The 21,960-nt window shown below is 32.3% G+C and overlaps 1 protein-coding gene across 1 annotated transcript; it reads left to right on the forward strand.

Moving 5' to 3' along the window:
- Positions 1 to 533: 533 nt before the first annotated feature.
- Positions 534 to 21,292, forward strand: LOC148614563 (uncharacterized). Its single transcript, XM_088590456.1, has 11 exons — positions 534 to 780; positions 2,498 to 2,605; positions 2,840 to 2,965; positions 5,371 to 5,564; positions 10,768 to 11,014; positions 12,490 to 12,669; positions 14,069 to 14,263; positions 16,693 to 16,869; positions 18,713 to 18,889; positions 19,274 to 19,468; positions 21,009 to 21,292. Exons 1-11 carry the CDS (start codon positions 534 to 536, stop codon positions 21,290 to 21,292), a joined length of 2,130 nt encoding a protein of 709 aa, XP_088446582.1.
- Positions 21,293 to 21,960: the final 668 nt, after the last annotated feature.

Here is a 21,960-nt window from a genome sequence, read left to right on the forward strand (position 1 = left end):
GGGAAATGAGTTCATCTTTTTCATATGAATTTCTTGTGTCTTTTTGCGTTGAGAATAAAATTGACAAGCAGAGTTATTTTGTGTGCTTCCCCAAATTTATCATTTATGCGTTTTGAACATTGCAGCACTTTTTTTTCATATATATCTCTAGACTACTTCTACGTGACATCTTTATTATTGACAAAAATAATGCGAATTATTTAAATAAATTATTGTTTAAGATTCATGCGGAGATTGTATGTGATAATTGTAAAAAGGCACAGGATAGAAACATTTAAAAATTAAAAATGAATAAAGGAAAACAAGAACAAACAAACAACAGCAATAGCAACTTCAGCAATTAACAATTCAAAACAAAAGGTAAAGCATGATAAAAGAAAAAAAAACCTTTTTCTAATAAAACATAGAGTTAAACCCCCCAAAATTTAAGAATTGAATACATGTATAGATAATTTGTTTTGTTATTATCAGCTGACATAACGTATCAGTGGAACCCCCCATCGTTTACAAGTCAATGGTATCCTGTTGAGGCAATGGTCACAGGAGATCTAACCATATCACATGGACTGAATGAAATGCCAATAAAGGTTGATGTTCAGATAAAGATAGTAAAAAACAATGAAGATTATGTTTTTACTGGGACTGGAACAGCACAGAGAGACAATGATGACTCCCCAGACTATGGTGGTATAGTATATGTCTATAATGAAGTGCACGTGATTCTTTATACACCGTATGTTGGCATGCATGGTGGAACCTCCGGCTCAATTGCCTATACTGGTACTTGTTTGTCATTGTTAAACTTTGAAAAATATAATGCATTCTTAAGCGTAATTATTTAAATATATAAGATGTTTGAAATTAATATACACCAGTTTCTTTATAGTTTTAAACAGTTATGATTAAAGTTATAAAGAAATATCGATGCTAACTAAATATTTAATAATATAAATAAATAAATATAACTAATACATTTATTTAAGCTATTAAAGAGTAATCAAGGGAACCAATGTTATAGCGATAATCAAAAGAATGTAATCCAGGGACAAAGACCAGACATGGAAAACAGACATACACAACAAAGAACATAAAGTAACTAAAATCATACATACAAAGTAACAAAAGCAAATGAGCAACTCGGACTCCACTAAAAACTGGGAGCATGGACCAGGTGCACCAGTAGTGTAAGCGTCCTCTGCTTTTCTAGAAACACCGCCGAGTCAAGTCCGGGGTAGAAAAACGAGGAAAGGAAAACTATGACCCGTTGAATAAATCAGTTTCAATGGTGCAGATCTTTTAATGTTTTTTTAAAACTTTCTTGTTATGCCTTTTTCTAATGATAAGAACATTGGTTTTCATATTTCTAGTTTGAATAAATGTTCCTTTATTATCATACAAAGAACAGTGATTTCTCAATATAAACATTATTATAATGGAAGATTCAATATTATTTTATATGAAAGGATCAAGTACCGACTATAAAGGTCCATCTTCTGTACGCGGGTCCTATACTAGCGGCCAGGCAAGAGTAAGGGTATGGAAAGCTAGTGATTTTCCGACTCCACTATTTACTCTAAGCATATCAATTAGTGGTAAGTTGCTTTTTCAAATAACAATCAGATTGTATGGGTTGGATCTTTTGGGATGACCAATTTAATTGATTAAACATGGTTTACAAAAACAAAATTAACACATTTAAAAAGATTTTATACTAGTATATAATAGTTATGACAAAACAACTTAAAGAATAATTAAGGGAACCAAGGTTAAAGCGGACATCAAAAGAATGTAATCCAGGGACAAAGATCAGACATGGAAAACAGACATACACAACAAAGAACATAAAATAACTAAAATAAAACATACAAAGTAACAAAAGTAAATGAGCAACTTGGACTCCACTAAAAACTGGGAGCATGGACCAGATAAACCGGTAGGGTAAGTAAGCGTCCTCTGCTTTTCTAGAAACACCCGCGGAATTTTTCAATAAAAATTTAAGTCCAGGGTAGTCAAAAGAGGAAAAGAAAACTATGACACCTTGAAGAAATCAGTTTTCATGGCACAGATGGATACACCGTAACGATCCACGAGTTCATGATGACGACCATAAAACTTTTGTAGTGATGACTTCAATCTTGTAGCAACATAACCCTGTTCCAGAAGCCTATTTGTTAGAGTTCTAGCCCGATACAAAACGTCTGCGAAGTTTCGGCTAGTTCTGGCATAACGTTTGAATTGTGATATGAACACTGCATACCCAGGTGATGACGGGATGTTGCCACAGACGAAAGGAAAGTTGACAATTCTGAATGAAATGTCATGACGTTTGTCGTAAAGTTTGGTCAATAGTTTTCCTTTACCGTCGATTTCTAAAAATAATGGAAATCATATCTAGCAACGAAAATGTCAGTTGATTAAGAAATTTTTTTCTTGTGGAGCTGTTCAAACACCTTAAAAGTTCAATTAGTAGTAAACTGTCTTAAAGCTGTTGTTGTAGATTCTGGAGGAGATTGCTTTAAAGAACAAAGTCATGGCAGTTCAGAAGCACCAGATCTAGTTATTGCCCAAGTATATATTGAAAATGGCTACGTATCAGAAGCACAAGGTAAATATAGCATTCATGTACGGCAAAAATAATTATTTTTATGATTATGAAAAGGTATTTCCACGTATATTTTGTTATGTGACATAGGTGTGCTGCAAAACGATCCAAAAATTGGATGAATCAATAGAAATGTTTCAGAACATTTTGTTTGAAGCAGGTTTGCCATGAGTAAAACACGAGACCTACAATTTTGAAAATACAAATGTGTGAAAACTATTTCTTTGTCTCTACTAGGCAACATTTTTCAAGAAACGACGATAAATAGTTTCAACACAATGGTTGGTGTAGTATTCGGATATGACTCGGAGAAAGTGAAGATGTGGGTTCCGAATGGTGATGGACAGTCTCACGACTTTAATGGTAATAATTTAATTATATTTCATTTAACAGCTACATACAAAAATATAAATAACAATTCTAATTCAAATAATAAATAAGTTACATTACAAATAATAAATAACAATTCTAATTCAAATAACAAATAAGTTACATTACAAATATAAATAACAATTCTAATTCAAATAATAAATAAGTTACATTACAAATAATAAATAACAATTCTAATTCAAATAACAAATAAGTTACATTACAAATATAAATAACAATTCTAATTCAAATAATAAATAAGTTACATTACAAATAATAATTTTCAAAACTGCATTCAAACGTTTGTTTGAAATGAAAAAGCTAAAATATGTCATAATGTTAAACCAATTACTTAATCATACAAGTCATTCGTTCATTTGTAACCTTTTAGTCGTCTTCAAAACACTTGTTTTCCCTTCATATCCTACTTTTCACTACTATACCTGAAGTAATATTTGGCCATATGTGAAAATGATTTTGATTAAAGCTGCATTAGCTGTCATTTTCGTAAATTTTTGTTTCTGTTCAAATATGCCTTAATTTTGAAAATTTCTACTATATTGCACTTTTCTTGTATAATTTCATTTGATATCCACAAATAAAATACATTAAATACATGAAAAAAGTTTCGATACATATATTGTCTTGCAAGACAAACAACCGACCTAGATAAATTCGTAAGCATGTAACTTCTGGTGACCTTAATCCGTGCATGTGTTGTAAGGGTCGATTAAAAAATAAATCTAATTGCAAAGCGAAAGTGGCTTATCAACGGCAAGGAAGACCGACGTACTCAAGCCGAAAAAGAAAAAAAGTTCGAATATAACGCAAGGATTCTTTTATAATTTACGTATTGTCATATAATGTGTCATAATTGTGGTCAGTAATTCTCATAATTTATTTGAAAACTAATCAAGAAATAGGTGAAATGAAATGTAAACAAGACACGTGCTTACCTGTGTATCCGTTATTATTAGTTCAGTTGCATTACTTATTTCATTGAATCAGCAAAATTGAGTAGAATCAGAACTGAACAAACAACTAAAACAGCTGACGCAGCTTTAAGCTTAATACCTTTTCCAAATTGTATTTGTGTATATCGTATTTAATCATTGCCATATGCACTTAAAGAAATATGGAATTTTATCCATACAGTAAAGTAACTTTCACGTTACACCTTTTCTATGGAGGTACACGTTTACTCCAAATTTGGTTATTACCCGAACAATGTATTGACAGCGAATTGGTTTAATCCCTTCAGCACCTGCGTGTGGAGTTTTCATATCAACTCATGCGTTATATCAGAGCTTGTCGTAATTATGCAGACATTTTGTACCGCGTTAGACTTCTTCTTACAATTAGGCTACTGAACCAGGGATATGATGCTACAAGATTGAAGTCATCACTACAGAAGTTTTGTGGTCGTCCTCATGATCTCGTGGATTGTTACGGTATATCAATCTGCTTTGTTCGACGTGTCATAGTTTTCTTTTCATCTTTTTTTCTACCCCGCACTGACCTTTTTATTAGCGCCTCGGCGGGTGCTTCTAGTCAAGCAGAGGACACTTACACTACCGGTGCACTAAGTCCATGCTCCCATTTTTTATTGGAGTCCGAGTTGCTTATTTACTTTTGTTTCTTTGTACGAATTATTTTGATTATTTTATGTTCCTTGTTGTGCATGTCTATTTTCCCTGTCTTTGCTTTGTCTGTCTGTAGAATACGTTCTTTTAATTTCCGCTAGAATCTTGGTTCCCGTGAATACTTTTTTCATAGAAATACTGCTTTCTGTAATAAATTTAATATTCAAGGTAAAAAAAGAACGTAATTATATTATATTATAAGATGAGCTAAAATGTACCTCAATTTCTATTCAGACACTTTTGATCAATTATAGTAAACATACAACCATGACGTTTTGAGATAAAATGTTTCTTATTAACATGAATGGTAGGTAATTCCGGGCCATCAAGTATGTGTGCACAGGTATACGAAGTCCTTATACAATTGTACAACTCTCCACCTGTCAAATATGTAAAAATGGTTATAGCAAATAACAAGACATATATTTGTATGTTGTAATGCCAATTTGCTAACTGATTATAACAGATCATGTTCGTCATTCCTTTGAACATTTACTTAAAATGTAAAAAAAAAACCGAACATTTCTATCAGTAAGATTTAATGTTAAGTGGTATAGTACATTTGTTTATTCTTCTAACGATGAATAATTTAGTCACGTGCCTATTGGTTCAAACCATCAGCAATTGAGGAATAGCTAAAGTGAATCATATTTTTTTTAGAGACGGTTAAAACTTGTTGCAAATTTATATTTGTATCTAAGGAAATTATGTGTACGTCGTCTACAATATCTTTTTATTAAAATGTTCTGTGATAAGGTGGCGTATACGGTCATTATGATGGTTGGGGAACTACAGATTACTTTACAAACAGTGGAAACGTTGTCTTAAAAGGATACAAGCCAGATATAGCTTTCCAGACATCTTTTGAAGCAGGGCGTGGCATTGTGAGCTCTGACACCATAAACTTTGGAAAGATCTACAATCTCGATACATCATTAGTTAATGTTCAGGTAACAACATTCTATTCCGTTTTATTTTTCATGGACAATTAAAAGATATAACGATAAGAAAAAAGGGAACTGTCATTGGTACTTCCTGAAATCAAATTTTAGGATTACTAGAGACTCTTTCTCCTGACGCAAAATGTGTAATGTTTCACTGCTTTGTCATTCTATTTTAGTTTTTCTCTGAATGACCATTTTTAGTGGTTCGTCCTGTTTACACATTTGTTTTTTTCTAGTTTGTTTGTTTGTTTACTTATTTCCCATTGATAGCTTACAAAAGAAATGGATGGTAGAGAAAAGAAATTCAATATATTTTTGAAGAGCTTCTAAAAGGTTTTAAAATTGTAGACCAGTAATGAATAAATATATTATTTCAACCTTTAATGGGCAAAATCTTGAGATTTTACCATTGAGATTGAAGAATTTGTTTAAATCAAGAATAGGATGAAGGAGATTTGGTTATAAAAACCCTAGAAATGTATAAAGGCGGGAAATATCTCACAAAATATTGCTCATAGCCCGATTGTTTAAAAGTAGCGTGAACTTTTAAATCTTCGGGTTAAAGAGTAATCATGGGGACCAAAGTTATAGTGGTAATCAAAAGAATGTAATCCAGGGACAAAGACCAGACATGGAAAACAGACATACACAACAAAGAACATAAAGTAACTAAAATCATACATACAAAGTAACAAAAGTAAATGAGCAACTCGGACTCCACTAAAAACTGGGAGCATGGACCAGGTGCACCGGTAGGGTAGAAGTAGAAGAAAAATTCTCAGTTGCCTCTTTTAATATTTTAGTTTTTCTCTGAATGACCATTTTTAGTGGTTCGTCCTGTTTACACATTTGTTTTTTTCTAGTTTGTTTGTTTGTTTACTTATTTCCCATTGATAGCTTACAAAAGAAATGGATGGTAGAGAAAAGAAATTCAATATATTTTTGAAGAGCTTCTAAAAGGTTTTAAAATTGTAGACCAGTAATGAATAAATATATTATTTCAACCTTTAATGGGCAAAATCTTGAGATTTTACCATTGAGATTGAAGAATTTGTTTAAATCAAGAATAGGATGAAGGAGATTTGGTTATAAAAACCCTAGAAATGTATAAAGGCGGGAAATATCTCACAAAATATTGCTCATAGCCCGATTGTTTAAAAGTAGCGTGAACTTTTAAATCTTCGGGTTAAAGAGTAATCATGGGGACCAAAGTTATAGTGGTAATCAAAAGAATGTAATCCAGGGACAAAGACCAGACATGGAAAACAGACATACACAACAAAGAACATAAAGTAACTAAAATCATACATACAAAGTAACAAAAGTAAATGAGCAACTCGGACTCCACTAAAAACTGGGAGCATGGACCAGGTGCACCGGTAGGGTAGAAGTAGAAGAAAAATTCTCAGTTGCCTCTTTTAATATAAAATTATGTGAACAAACCATTTGATTCTCAGGATTTTCTGACTTCTTTTAACAGTGATCTTGCTCAACATTAAATATATTTGACTTGCATACTCTAATTAAGGTGACTCTGGTCTTTCAATATAAACCATGTTGGATAAGGTCAGGGTCCAGTTTCATAAAACATCACAAATTTTCATCAAAGTCTTTTTCAACACCGACCAATTAGATCACTTGAAATCGAAGATTTGAGGAAAACACAGGATTTGAGGAATTTCTCAACTTAAGATTTTTTTATGAAACCCAGGGAAGAAATTACAACAATAAAACTTCTTAAAGGAGTAGTGTTTGATTTATTTGCATTTTTACTTTATTAGTTTCTGTTTTTGTCTTTTGAAACATTTAGGTGTTAAATAAGCTGTCTGTTTTCCTTTGTAGGCCAATCGTTAGGACGAGAAGTATAAAAAACGTTTTGATACGACTTATTGTAAAAAAAAAATGTAATACATTTGAATACATTGTTTCAGTGAAAACATTAAACATCTATTTGTGAAAAAGATGCTGTGAAAAAGCCATCTGTGGGATTATCAGACTTGACCCCTACTAATTCTTGGTTTTGTTGATTTTTCTTGAGTGATCCAATCTACATCAGATATATGTTACTTGCATATCATATTTAAAGCGACAATGGTCTATGAACCAATTTGGTAAGGTCAGGAACATTAAACCATTAATGTTTTAAAGCATAGTGCATGGCTTAAAGATTAAAGAGTCGTCATGGGTATTGAATCATTCCCGTATATGAAATCACAATCTGGAAACCGAATTAGATTGGAAACATAATTTTAAAAGATAATTAATATAAAAAGTCTTGATACACCACGACTAAAATGCAGAAGTACACTTCTTGAAATATTTTTCGAAAAAAAACTCTTGTAGATTACATAAGAAATTTATTTAAAACAAATAATAGAGTTTTTCCCACAATGCAATATCACATTTACAATATGTGTCATTAGGAATTATCGAATGAATACTATTTTCGATATATGTGGTTATCATGGTTCACAAACTCGGGGAAATCTGACATTTAAGATAAGATTGAAAACTGATTTTCCAGGTTTGGGAGTGAATGGTCCGATTTTAGACATCAATAAATTCTGGAAATATTTATTGTAAATAGTTTCTCTCATTTAGTGAAATAGACATCCGAAATTGACATTGCAAATAGCTGCATTCAACCGTGACATGGTTGTCAATTTCAATATTCAAAGTATTTACGGGTTTCTGATAACTGTTTTCCTTCACAAATCGTTGTTTTGAATACACAATGTTAAAAATGAATAAAATAAAGCAGATAGTACCGTTTTAAGCCTTTAAACGGCTCTTTCTTTTGTCGAAGCGATGGTAGACATGTTGTTTACGATATGTACATCGAATTTGCACGCTTGTAAAAATGTCATCGCATAAGTGAAAAACCAATCATAATACACGAAGAAGGCATATGCTAATTAGATTGGAATGATTATTACATGAATCAATGTGTTTGTGTTCTCTTCGTTTGTTTTCTATACTTAGGGAACTAAGCTTATAGCGGTTATCAAAAGAATGTAATCCAGGGACAAAAACCAGACATGGAAAACAGACATACACAACCAACAACGAACATAAAGTAACTAAAATCATACATACAAAGTGACAAAAGCAAATGAGCAACTCGGACTCCACTAAAAAAACTGTGAGCAAGGACCAGGTGCACCGGTAGGTTGAAAACATCCTTTCAGCACCTCCGTATGGCGTGTTCATATAACAACCCATACGTTATGCCAGAGCTTGCCGAAACTACACAGACTTTGCGTATCGCGCTAGAGTTCTAACAAATAGGCTTCTGGAACAAGATTGAAGTCATCACTACAGAAGTTTTATGGTCGTCATCATAAACTCGTAAATCGTTACGGTGTATCCACCTGCGCCATGAAAACTGATTTGTTCAACGTGTCATAGTTATTCTTTCCCCTTTCTTCTACCCCAGACTAGACTTTTTATGAGCAACTCGGTAGGTGTTTCTAGAACAGCAGGGGACGCTTACCCTACCGGTGCACCTGGTCCATTCTCCCTGTTTTTAGTGGAGTCCATGGTTGCTACAAAAGAGGAGAAGAGTGTAGCAAAGTCCTTCAGTTTAACCTTAAAAAGTTCAAGGACTCGTGTCAGGAAGATGTATTATTGTTCCTAGACAATTACCGCATTATACTCACATGCAATATGACGGATGCAGGACATTTGTTCCCTTGAGAAGCACCCAACATCACTCTCGTATTTTTTGAGGGAGTTCATATTGCTATTGCATTAGTTTTTATGTGGCGTTTTCATTGTCTTCATATTTTAAGTTTATAATCTATTATATTATGTTCGCTACACTGCGTATGTTGATCGTCATTTTTTTCTGTGTTCTGGTTCAGGCCATGTTTTTGTATTTTCACGTATTTGAATTATTCCACTATGAATGTTTCGGTATGTTTTTGGCCGAAATTTTGATCTATTATTGTTTAAGTAGGAAGAATTTTTATTTAAGCGAATTTGAACTACTGTGAAGTTTTAACGTGACTTGAAAATAGTTTTAGGCCAGTCAGAAGACAGAAAAAAATCTATTCATGTAACAATATCTATAATTACAATGAACTAATGCTGATAGTATTTGCCTTTGAACACTTCTCAGTTTATATAACTGGTATTGTTGTTTAGAGATATTTGCAACAAAATCCTTATTCACTCTTGAGCTCACGTCTTTTTTTTTATCACTTGCCGAAACTACGCAGACTTTTTGTATCGCGCTAGAACTCGAACAAATAGGTGTATCCATCTGCACCACGAAAACTGATTTATTCAACGGGTCATAGTTTTCCTTTTCTCGTTTGACTACCCCGGACTTGACTTTTTATGAGCAACTCGCCGGATGTTTCTTGAAAAGCGGAGGACGCTTACCCTACCGGTGCACCTGGTCCATGCTCCCAGTTTTTAGTGGAGTCCGAGTTGCTGATTTGCTTTTGTCAATTTGTATGTATGATTTTAGTTGCTTGATGTTATTTGTTGTGTATGTCTGTTTTCCATGTCTAGTCTTTGTCCCTGGATTACATTCTTTTGATTACCGCTATAAACTTGGTTCTCTTGATTTCTCTCATTTCTATTTTAAAACATATCTTTCGATTTTTCATAAAGAAAATAAACAACATACTTAAATAACAACAAGAAGAAGAAAAAAAATAACAGAACGTAACTAACTAAAATATAAATTGAATAAAACGAAAGAAAAAAAACAGGAAGCTTTCTTTAATGCTTGTTTCAAATACAATTACATGTATAACTGAAATTAGGATCAGTTTTACAACAAGAATGATTCACACTAGACTTTAAGTGTCAGTTTTGCAAGAATCAGAGCGAAATGGGGAAAATCAAAAACATGCATGTCAAAAGCCCACCAATCTGACAATAAAATGTCACCCAAGGGTGTTTTTTTTCTATCTGAAAATACCACTATCATATCTCTGCATCTTTAGGTTTGCTCAGAAATTTTTCAATAGAGTGTTAGAAAAAAAAGTTTTTTGCCAGAATTATTTACCCCTGAAATGTTTATTTTCAGTTCATTTTAATGGAATAAGAGCTTAATTTACCAAAATGATAGGGAAAATCTTGTCATTTTTCCTTGAGTCTGATTGTTCAAAATGGTGTTTTTATACTTTGTTTCATCCACTGCTTGATTCTTACAGAAACTGACACTCAAACAATATACAATAAACTAACCTTGTAGGTAAAACAAGATGAAGACGGCCAGGGCAGTAATGGAGAAATGATTTTCAATGGAGCAGGATCCGCTATGCCAACGGGGCGAATCTACAGCGGTGTGGTATACGTATACACTAACAACAGTGCACTACTGTATACACCATCTGATACTAATACAAACGGTTATATGATTTATCTTGGAAACCGTTGGGGAAACAATCAACATCCATCAAGTGAAACCTCAGCTGAGGTCATTGTTACAGTGTTTTCAGGTATTTGTTATCGCATTTACTAAATTATTATCTGTTATCTGCTTTCTTTCTTAGTCTAATAAATGTCATGTTAACAAAATAAAAATCATTATTTAAAATTAACTCAGTTTGGTCAGCAGTAAATATCAGTGGAAGAGCTTAATATAAACCACTCATATCAGTAAGGTCCATTTAAAACAAGCAATAAATATAAAAAAAAAATGAATTCTTAAATGAATAAGCTAAGATTACAGGATTAGGAAATACATTGGTTACGATTATGAAGTTTTATGGTTTTCATTATTATATATCTCTCCAATAAGAAAATGGCAGTTAATACCGGTAGTAAATCATATAATGTATATAGAAATTGAAATATATTATGTCCTTGATTTTTATCGTTGGACGTATGAAACGTTAATTCAAGCAATGGGTATTTCTAGAGCTTTTGAAGACAACTCACAAAAATCAGATTGTCTTAAGATAAAAAAAAATCATACTATAGACCCCTATAATAGCATGAGTTATCAAAATATGGGTGTAATTGATTTTACATTCCAAGAAGCCCTTTACTATTTAGCTATATTGAAAACATTTGGAAACGAATTAAAGAGATACCTTATGATATCAGTTTCCGCTATATAGATGACGTATTATCTTTAAACAATCCTAATTTCGGGGATTTGATACATCGCATCTACCCCAAAGAAGTTGAGATAAAGGATACTACAGACACTGTAAAGTCAGCCTCATATCTTGACCTACACTTAGAAATCGATGGTAAAGGAAAACTATTGACCCAACTTTACGACAAACGTGATGACTTTTCATTCAGAATTATCAACTTTCCTTTCCTCTGTGGCAACATCCCTTCGGCTCCTGCGTATGGAGTGTTCATATCACAACTCATACGTTATGCCAGAGCTTGCCGAAACTACGCAGACTTTTTTTATCGCTCTAGAACTCTAACAAATAGGCTCCTGGATAGGCCATCACTACAACAAGCTTTATGGTCGTCATCATGAACTCGTGGAACATTACGGTGTATCATGAAAACCGATTTATTCAACGGTTTCATAGTTTTCCTTTCCTCGTTTGTCTACCCCGGACTTGACTTTTTATGAGCAACTCGTTGGGTTTTTCTAGAAAAGCAGAGGACGCTTACTTACCCTACCGGTGCACCTGGTCCATGCTCCCAGTTTTTAGTGGAGTCCAAGTTGCTCATTTACTTTTGTTACTTTGTATGTATGATTTTAGTTACTTTATGTTCTTTGTTGTGCATGTCTGTTTTCCATGTCTGGTCTTTGTCCCTGGATTACATTCTTTTGATTACCGCTATAACTTTGGTTCCCTTGATTACTCTTATATTTGAGTTGCATTGAATAAAGCATTCCCGAACTGTGAAAGCAAAGAAATGCAAAACACATTCCAACACAACGATATACATCTCTTTAAGTTCGGAAAGAATAGTTAAAAGATTAATACATCATTTTCAGACATCGCCACGTGCCCAGATCCTAATGTAGTCAATACTTCTCACACCCTTACCAATGGATTGGAACCTGGATCTGTTGTACAATACATATGCGATTATGGATATGTTTACTCATCTGGCTACCTGACACGCACTTGTACAAGTAGTGGTAATTGGGACGGCATAGCACCAGTGTGTACACGTAAGTCACAATTTCTTACCTAATTTGTCACTTTAGTGTATTTTTTTAGAAATTTCTTCATTGTAACTAAATTAACATTATTTATACTATACATATAAACTCAGACCCTATCCTCTATTCCCAATGTTTTATTCCCTATTCTGGATAGAAGAATTCCTATTCGTTATGGAATTTACCACAATCCCAAAATAAAATTCGTATCAATTAAATTTCTAACTCACTTTTAATGATAACAACTAAATTTCGTAACTTCTACCGCATTTGCATATGTGCGTTTGAATGAAACATGTTTTATAGAAAAATCCATATTCGCAAAATTCCATTCAAAAATATCCATTGTAGGTTTCCCTATAACAATTGAAAATGACGATATTTCTGATATTATTCAAATATTCGAATAAGTAGCTTTGATAAAAAAAAAAAAAAAAAACAAAAACAAAACAAAAACAAAAACAAAACAAAACAAAACAAAACAAAACAAAACAAAAACAAACAAACAAACAAAAACAAAAAAAACAAAAAACAAAAACAAAAAAAGGTATATTTTTATAACCATTTCCGGTCCTTATATTTACCCACTAAAATATTTATTGGCAATTTATTGACTAAACATAATGTAACGTATTTTCGAACTGTTACAACATTAAAGTGACAAAATGATGACACAAAGTATCGTTTCTTTCATTATTTTTTTTGGGGGAAAATGGGAGGTTTTCAGGTGACGTTTTGATATATTGACCACATGCATTAATGAACTATATATTTGTCAAAAGTTATCTTTATCCAAAAACCTAGGATATTTCAGCTGTCGGTAAAAAGTGGCCAACATTTCATGAACAAAATATTCGAGAGCCTTTCGTAAATTTCTGCATGAGTTATACAATTTGCTTATAATTCACGACAAGGTCTCGCAAATACTTTCTATCTTTTTTCTTGGTGATAAGATTCTTCTTTTAAAAGATTCGGAATTGTGGCGATGAATTTTAAAATAATCGATACAAATGTTGCAATGAATGCAAACATGAAGTTGCAAGGGAGTCAAGTGATTACTTTAGTTATTTAGAAAAATTCAAATCCATCAGCGTAATGCTTTTTTAAGAACAAAACTGTCAAGACCCAGGCTCAGTATCAATCTAATGCTACATACACCTATACTGAACTGTCAGTAGGATCGGCAGTGATTTATGTCTGTGATGATTTGTTTACTGATTGCAATTCTAATTTACATCTAGCTATTTAAAAATAAAGGACTGCTGCCATGCCTTAACTCATTTTTCTCATGTTTTCGCATTAGTTTTATTTCATTATATTTCCATAACATGAGATATGAATCGTTTTTAAAATGGGAATTGAAAACAGTATTCATAGCAATAATTGTTGACGGTATATTTTTTTTTAGAAAAAAGCTGTAATGACCCTGGGAGTGTCTATAATTCTTCTTATTCCCTGACTGGTCTTCTACCGGGAGATACTGCCACCTACACGTGTATCACAGGATCGCAAACTCAAGCAGGGGACACTGTCCGGACTTGCCAGTCAGACGGAACATGGAGTGGTACTCCTATTGTATGTGTCAACATGCCTTCGTGTCAACGTGAGTTGATTTGTTTTAAAGTTCATTTTGCAATACAAATATTTTTTTTTCATAAATTTTTAATTCATAAATGGTAAGTAATTCTGTCGTAAATATTTCAATGTTAGTGTTTCCAGCATTTGGGACACATTCGTTGGGTCTTACGTTCGCAGTTTTTAATGAACAAAAGAAAAAGTTTGCTAAATATATCATTTAAAATAAAATGACATGTTGTGTTGCTGTTTTATTTATCAAAATGCATCAGCACAGCGTTTGTTTGGAAGACATTTGTAGAGGCAATCTCAGTATCTAACGCAACATACACCTATACTGGACTAAGTATGCTATATATTACGTGTATTATACCTTACAGTTAGATCAAATATGACAATTGGAATCAAATTATAAAACAAAACGTGATGATTTTGACTTACCAAGTGTAAACCTTAACATTCTGAGTGGAAATAAACCAACATATCTAGCTTATGGAGACTACATTTCACACTTGATCTGCTCTGAACTGGGGATTTTTTGTAGAGCCAGGTTTCTGTTAAATAAGCTTATAAGGCAGGAGCAAATACAGTCTCTGTCGATTTCTTCATTACAGAAGGTACATGATCACAATACAATACGATTGACCTATATGAAGTTTCTATCTCATAGATGATTCAATTTATCATCAGTTAGTTGTACTCCGTACTGCATTGAAAACCAATCAAACTTGACGCTTACAGGATTTAGCTAACATCACTAGCAATGGTTGCGAATCGAATAAACTTGATAACTTAAGTATCAAGTCCCAAATCTAAACAGATCAAAGCCTACATACTGTTCAAATGATATATACTATAACAAGTCCACAATACAGATGTGAGGTACTGGGTGAAGATGTTTTTCACTTGTTCATGGAATGTACATTGATATCCGAGAAACACAATAACAAAATTAAGCCTAACAGATTTGTCGATAGATATCAATGTTTGTTTGCTGACTAGTGGTAATAAGAGTCACTCAACTGAAACTAACATGACTATCTTTTATGAAATATTTGATATAAATATTTAGTCTAAAACAATCTGTCAACCAGTAAACTTAATGGGTATCGGATTGTTGAGTCATGGCGATGCAGTACAAACAAACAAAAATATATATCTAAATCAAAGGATTGCACCAATAAGCATATTAACTATAATAATACATATAATGAGCAAAATTGTCTGTCAACCAATGACCTTATTCAGTGCCTTAAACAAACTGAGTTTGTAGGAAAGTAAATAGTTTGAGAACACAACTCATTTCCTCATTTGGTGAATACCTGTGACAAATTAATTTTTTTTCGACAATAAACTAAGATCTTGAGCATTGTGTTATAGAGACAAACATTTTGTGCTGATCTTGAACTTTGTGTAAAAAATATATAGGTAAAATATCAATAAACACTGTGATGAAAAGAAACTAAACAAAACAAGAATAACTTTTATTCATTCCGTGTGGATGTAAATACGGAAATCTTTTATCCAAAATCAACTCCCCCACTCTTCACTCTCTGCAGATCATATATATATCGTGTGCTATGTTCCTATGTTCGCGGTCTAGATTTACTTACGAGGAAGTATCACTTGGTTAACGAAAGCAGTATTTATGTATAGCCTAGTTGGACAAGTGGTCTTGAGCGTTGGACTTAGTGAAGACGTTGTTGCCATAGATGTCAGAGAAAAGCAAGGGGTTCGTATCCCGCAGAGGGAACGATCAAATTTGCATCGCAAATTTGCAAGCTTGCATCGATTCTTGGAGTATAGCTTAGACTTAAAGATTTATATCTTATACGTATATAAGGAAAACTTTTCCTCGTAAGTTAAGTCAATTGTTAAATGGGTGTCTACTTATCGATTCCGACGTACTTTTTTATTATTGTATGTTAATGACCATCAGAAATGATACTTCGATTGTTGAATGGTTCTGTGCTTATATACAAGCTGTAGTGTCAAATTGTATTGAATTTCAGAGATCACGTGAATTGGAAATCAGCAAAACAAAAATTGATATTAACTAGCTATGTTACAGGTGCTGCTGGCGAAGCAGGGGATATTTACTTTTCCGAAGCACCAACGTCACCCCTGATTAATAATCTGTAGGAGTTAATATTGCAAGTGCTTTATTGTCGCTATGGTTGTTTAAATGTAATTGTATTTTCATTCTCTTTTACAATGATTTAATAGACCATCTCTGTTTTATATTTTGGCCATGTACTTTGATTCGAATGCCTTTGAATAAGTATAGTAATTTGTATTTTGAAACTTCTTTGTCGACGATATTCAGTCATTTATTTGTTTTATTACTCTTAATTATATCGTTGTTATATACTTTCCTACAACCAAAACATTCTTTTCATGTCAGTCTTTTAATATTAAAGAAAACTATTAAATTTTAAAATTTTGTTTTTACATTAGCACATGGATGCCATGACCCTGGAGCGGTATCGAATGCTACTTACAACCTTACTGCACTAACAATAGGATCAACGGCGACCTATGTTTGTGATACTGGTTACTCTTATGAAGCTGGTAATCTCATTCGCATCTGCCAGTCAAGTGGTACCTGGAATGGTATACCACCTGTATGTTCAGGTATGTTCAATATATTCATGAAATAATAGTTACTCTCGATTTTGATACTGACGACATCATGTGGAATATTTCGACGAGCGCTCACGTTATATATTGCCAGTATCAAAATCTGGATGAATACAATTTTCCCATTGTATTTCATTTAAGTTTACTTTTAAGAGTATTAACGTTTCCATTTATGAAATAACGTTTTCGTTCATAAATGCCATTAGTAAGCTAACTCAGCTGTGAAAATGCATAAATGAGCTTATTTTATGAGAATACAATATTAGTAAACAATTATTGATTGACATATATTTCATATTAATTAATATAAAAAAGAGAAGTTACTATCCTTTCTATGTTAATGTTTATTTTGTTTTACATTTCTTTTTTTTCAGAAGAAAGATGTTACGACCCCGGTAGTGTATACAATTCTTCATATTCCCTTACTGGTCTTCAACCGGGAGATACTGCCACATATTCCTGTATTCCAGGATCACAAAAACAAGGAGGAGACACCGTCCGAACTTGCCAGTCAGACGGAACATGGAGTGGTACTCCTATTGTATGTGTCAACATGCCTACTTGTCAAAGTGAGTTATTTTTTTCTTATTGCTTCAAATTAAACTTTTTGGTAGCCTAGATAAGACAAGATTTATTGATAGCCTCAAACACAGTTGGTGAACAAAAGATCAAAACACACAAACATGTACATGAATAAAACAAATACACAGAAACAATACACAGTACACAGAACAGACAATATCATAAAGTATATGAAAACATTCGAATTCATATTTATATTTTTACACATTCACCTCCATATAATATTAGCAATTATTGCTAGTGTTTAAATAAAACTTATTCACGAGACAATATCTAAACCTGTCTAAATAGTTAAGAAATCATTACACATATAGATTTTCACCGCTTTCAATATCGAATATCAAATCTAAGGAAATTTAAAAAAAAAAAAACGCACGATCTTCAATACTTTTTAAAACTAGAATTAATTCCTTAAATATTTATGCATGAACGAAAAAGGCAATTCAACTACGCACCTATTACTTGAGAATGCATATACAGTTAATCCCGAAAGAACACTATTGAAATAATAATTATAAGCAGTAGAAAACAAAAAAGTAACCTCAATAGAAAATACAAAAGGATAAATTTGAAATAAAGAATATTCTTTCAATGTTAAGTTCGGTATCTTAGACACAGGCAGTGAATGACACATGCCATATTGTTCCAGACCATCTTTGTTTTATATTTTGGCCATGTACTTTGATTCTAATGCCTTTGAATAAGTATAGTAATTTGTAAAAAGTAACCTCAATAGAAAAAACAAAAGGATAAATTTGAAATAAAGAATGTTCTTTCAATGTTAAGTTTGGTATCTTAGACACAGGCAGTGAATGACACATACCATATTGTTGCAGACCATCTTTGTTTTATATTTTGGCCATGTACTTTGATTCTAATGCCTTTGAATAAGTATAGTAATTTGTAAAAAGTAACCTCAATAGAAAAAACAAAAGGATAAATTTGAAATAAAGAATGTTCTTTCAATGTTAAGTTTGGTATCTTAGACACAGGCAGTGAATGAAACATACCATGTTGTTCCAGACCATCTTTGTTTTATATTTTGGCCATGTACTTTGATTCGAATGCCTTTGAATAAGTATAGTAATTTGTATTTTGAAACTTCTTTGTCGACGATATTCAGTCATTTATTTGTTTTATTACTCTTAATTATATTCGTTGTTATATACTTTCCTACAACCAAAACATTCTTTTCATGTCAGTCTTTTAATATTAAAGAAAACTATTAAATTTTAAAATTTTGTTTTTACATTAGCACATGGATGCCATGACCCTGGAGCGGTATCGAATGCTACTTACAACCTTACTGCACTAACAATAGGATCAACGGCGACCTATGTTTGTGATACTGGTTACTCTTATGAAGCTGGTAATCTCATTCGCATCTGCCAGTCAAGTGGTACCTGGAATGGTATACCACCTGTATGTTCAGGTATGTTCAATATATTCATGAAATAATAGTTACTCTCGATTTTGATACTGACGACATCATGTGGAATATTTCGACGAGCGCTCACGTTATATATTGCCAGTATCAAAATCTGGATGAATACAATTTCCCCCATTGTATTTTATTTAAGTTTACTTTTAAGAGTATTAACGTTTCCATTTATGAAATAATGCTTTCGTTCATAAATGCCATTAGTAAGCTAACTCAGCTGTGAAAATGCATAAATGAGCTTATTTTATGAGAATACAATATTAGTAAACAATTATTGATTGACAGTATATTTCATATTAATTAATATAAAAAAAGAGAAGTTACTATCCATTCTATGTAAATGTTTATTTTGTTTTACATTTCTTTTTTTTTCAGAAGAAAGATGTTACGACCCCGGTAGTGTATACAATTCTTCATATTCCCTTACTGGTCTTCAACCGGGAGATACTGCCACATATTCCTGTATTCCAGGATCACAAAAACAAGGAGGAGACACCGTCCGAACTTGCCAGTCAGACGGAACATGGAGTGGTACTCCTATTGTATGTGTCAACATGCCTACTTGTCAAAGTGAGTTATTTTTTTCTTATTGCTTCAAATTAAACTTTTTGGTATCCTAGATAAGACAAGATTTATTGATAGCCTCAAACACAGTTGGTGAACAAAAGATCAAAACACACAAACATGTACATGAATAAAACAAATACACAGAAACAATACACAGTACACAGAACAGACAATATCATAAAGTATATGAAAACATTCGAATTCATATTTATATTTTTACACATTCACCTCCATATAATATTAGCAATTATTGCTAGTGTTTAAATAAAACTTATTCACGAGACAACATCTAAACCTGTCTAAATAGTTAAGAAATCATTACACATATAGATTTTCGCCGCTTTCAATATCGAATATCAAATCTAAGGAAATTTAAAAAAAAAACCGCACGATCTTCAATACTTTTTAAAACTAGAATTAATTCCTTAAATATTTATGCATGGACGAAAAAGGCAATTCAACTACGCACCTATTACTTGAGAATGCATATACAGTTAAATCCCGAAAGAACACTATTGAAATAATAATTATAAGCAGTAGAAAACAAAAAGTAACCTCAATAGAAAATACAACAGGATAAATTTGAAATAAAGAATATTCTTTCAATGTTAAGACACAGGCAGTGAATGACACATACCATGTTGTTCCAGATGATATTTATCCAAAGATTGCATACTCATGTTTTCTAAAAAAATAATGTTGGTTTGAAAATTACCGAAATTGTTAAGATGGAATAAACACTAAGCAAACGTTTGAGACTTAAGAAAAAAATGAAAAATCAATGTTCTGTTCGTACTTAAGTTAATTTGTACGGAAATTTTGAAAAAAAAAATATTCTGCATTTTCCACTATTGATACAAATAATGCATGTTCTCACTGATACTATGAGTATCTTGATATTATATTGTAACAATAAAATAAATAAATGAAATTATCAGTATGCTGGTCATATCAGTTGAATCTAACTGCATTTACATGGTGTCTCTTAAATGCTCAAAGCCTAATGGTTCAGTCTACAATCATGCTGTCACATCTCGCCTAACCAGCTTACGAGAAAAATAAATTAAGATACAAAAATGTATGTTGTCCAGCTAAAAATCAACATCAAGAGTCTGAGGATATCAAATAATTCTTTTTTTTTCTGATACAAAAGAAAAAAAGATTTTGATAAGGAATAAGGGGTTTTGACCGTAGCAAGATCTTTAAAAAGTTGTTGATAATAAATACTACTATAATGAAACCAACAATCAAGACTCTGTAATAAATTTGTATTCGTTAAAATCCGAGCTAAAATCAGTATAATCTGAACGCTTGAAAATTTAAATATTTGCGCTCTTAGTATAATGTTCTCTTCGAATTTTATTGGTGTATTTTAATTATATTATGTAAGAAAATAAGAATTTACAAAATAATCTGACTTGGAACTGGTTTTCAAGTTATTTTTCACTTATGCATGTGCATACCTTGTTCAGAAAATAAAAATAATGAGTACACCTAGTTTAGATCAAACGTGTTTTCATCATATGTATTTAACATCTTGCAGCTTCAATAACATCAGTTCCTGTAGTTTATTCACCTGAGAGTTTAGCCGAAAGTATCGAAAAAACTAAGAAAGAACTCACGGTGGACAAGAAAGAAACAAATGCGTACCAAAGGAGTTTGACATCAGCTAGAGATTTTAGACCTTCAGCAACCTATATAGGCACCGGGGGTGTCTTACTTCTGTGTTCTCTTTTAGTTGCCCTAGTTATACCTGATCTCTTCACATTTTTCAGGCACATCCAACATTATACTCTTATTTTCAATAGTTCATCGAAAGAAAACTGATGTCATTCGTATAGGAATACTTATTGATTCATTACAATTACATTTAATATAACTCGACACGATTGTAGCGATTAAACTTCAATCATGAAAACATCTCGTGGAAGAAAATACCCGAAGCTTTTTTTTTTGTTTTCGGAAGTATCAAACCATAAGCAAGCATGTAAAAAGTGTTCAATACATAACCATTTTTTTTCTGTTTTGCAGTCGTATTAGAAATGTGGTTATTTAAACATGTTTTTACTTTAGTAAATTAGTTTGCAAATAAATCATCTTCCCCGTGTTTTAACAATTGGACAAATAGATGCTTACTACATACTGAACAGACAAATATTTTGCACGTTTCGAGAACACCAGAAGATAATAAATAATAACGGGCTGTGATCGAGCTACAATTAAAATTTAAATTTTGTAAATTGTTATATTCTTTTAAATAGAGTAGAGTATGTCTTTCCTTTTGAACAATATTTACAATTTCCCACTACTCTTCAGGTAAAAATGACTAATCACAACTTTGCAGAAGATGTTTCTTTTACAGTAACACAAAAATGTTCAAATTTTGAATCATTAACTAATGGAGGGGCTATTACACCTGTAGTAAGAATTGCAATGAACAATTCATAAAAAGAACTATGAAATCGCGTCAAATCACATTTTGAACGAAATTAAAG

The sequence above is a fragment of the Perna viridis genome, chromosome 6 (assembly GCF_037379345.1).
Source record: "Perna viridis isolate PV_CMFRI_1.1 ecotype Kerala chromosome 6, ASM3737934v1, whole genome shotgun sequence".
In the NCBI taxonomy this organism is placed as follows: domain Eukaryota; kingdom Metazoa; phylum Mollusca; class Bivalvia; order Mytilida; family Mytilidae; genus Perna; species Perna viridis.

Excerpts from the sequence above, each read along its gene's own strand:
- LOC148614563 (XM_088590456.1), top strand. The coding sequence starts at position 534 with ATGGTCACAGGAGATCTAACCATATCACATGGACTGAATGAAATGCCA. Across the intron at positions 2,606-2,839 it reads CTACGTATCAGAAGCACAAG|GCAACATTTTTCAAGAAACG; the intron begins GTAAATATAGCA and ends TGTCTCTACTAG. Across the intron at positions 5,565-10,767 it reads CATCATTAGTTAATGTTCAG|GTAAAACAAGATGAAGACGG; the intron begins GTAACAACATTC and ends CTAACCTTGTAG.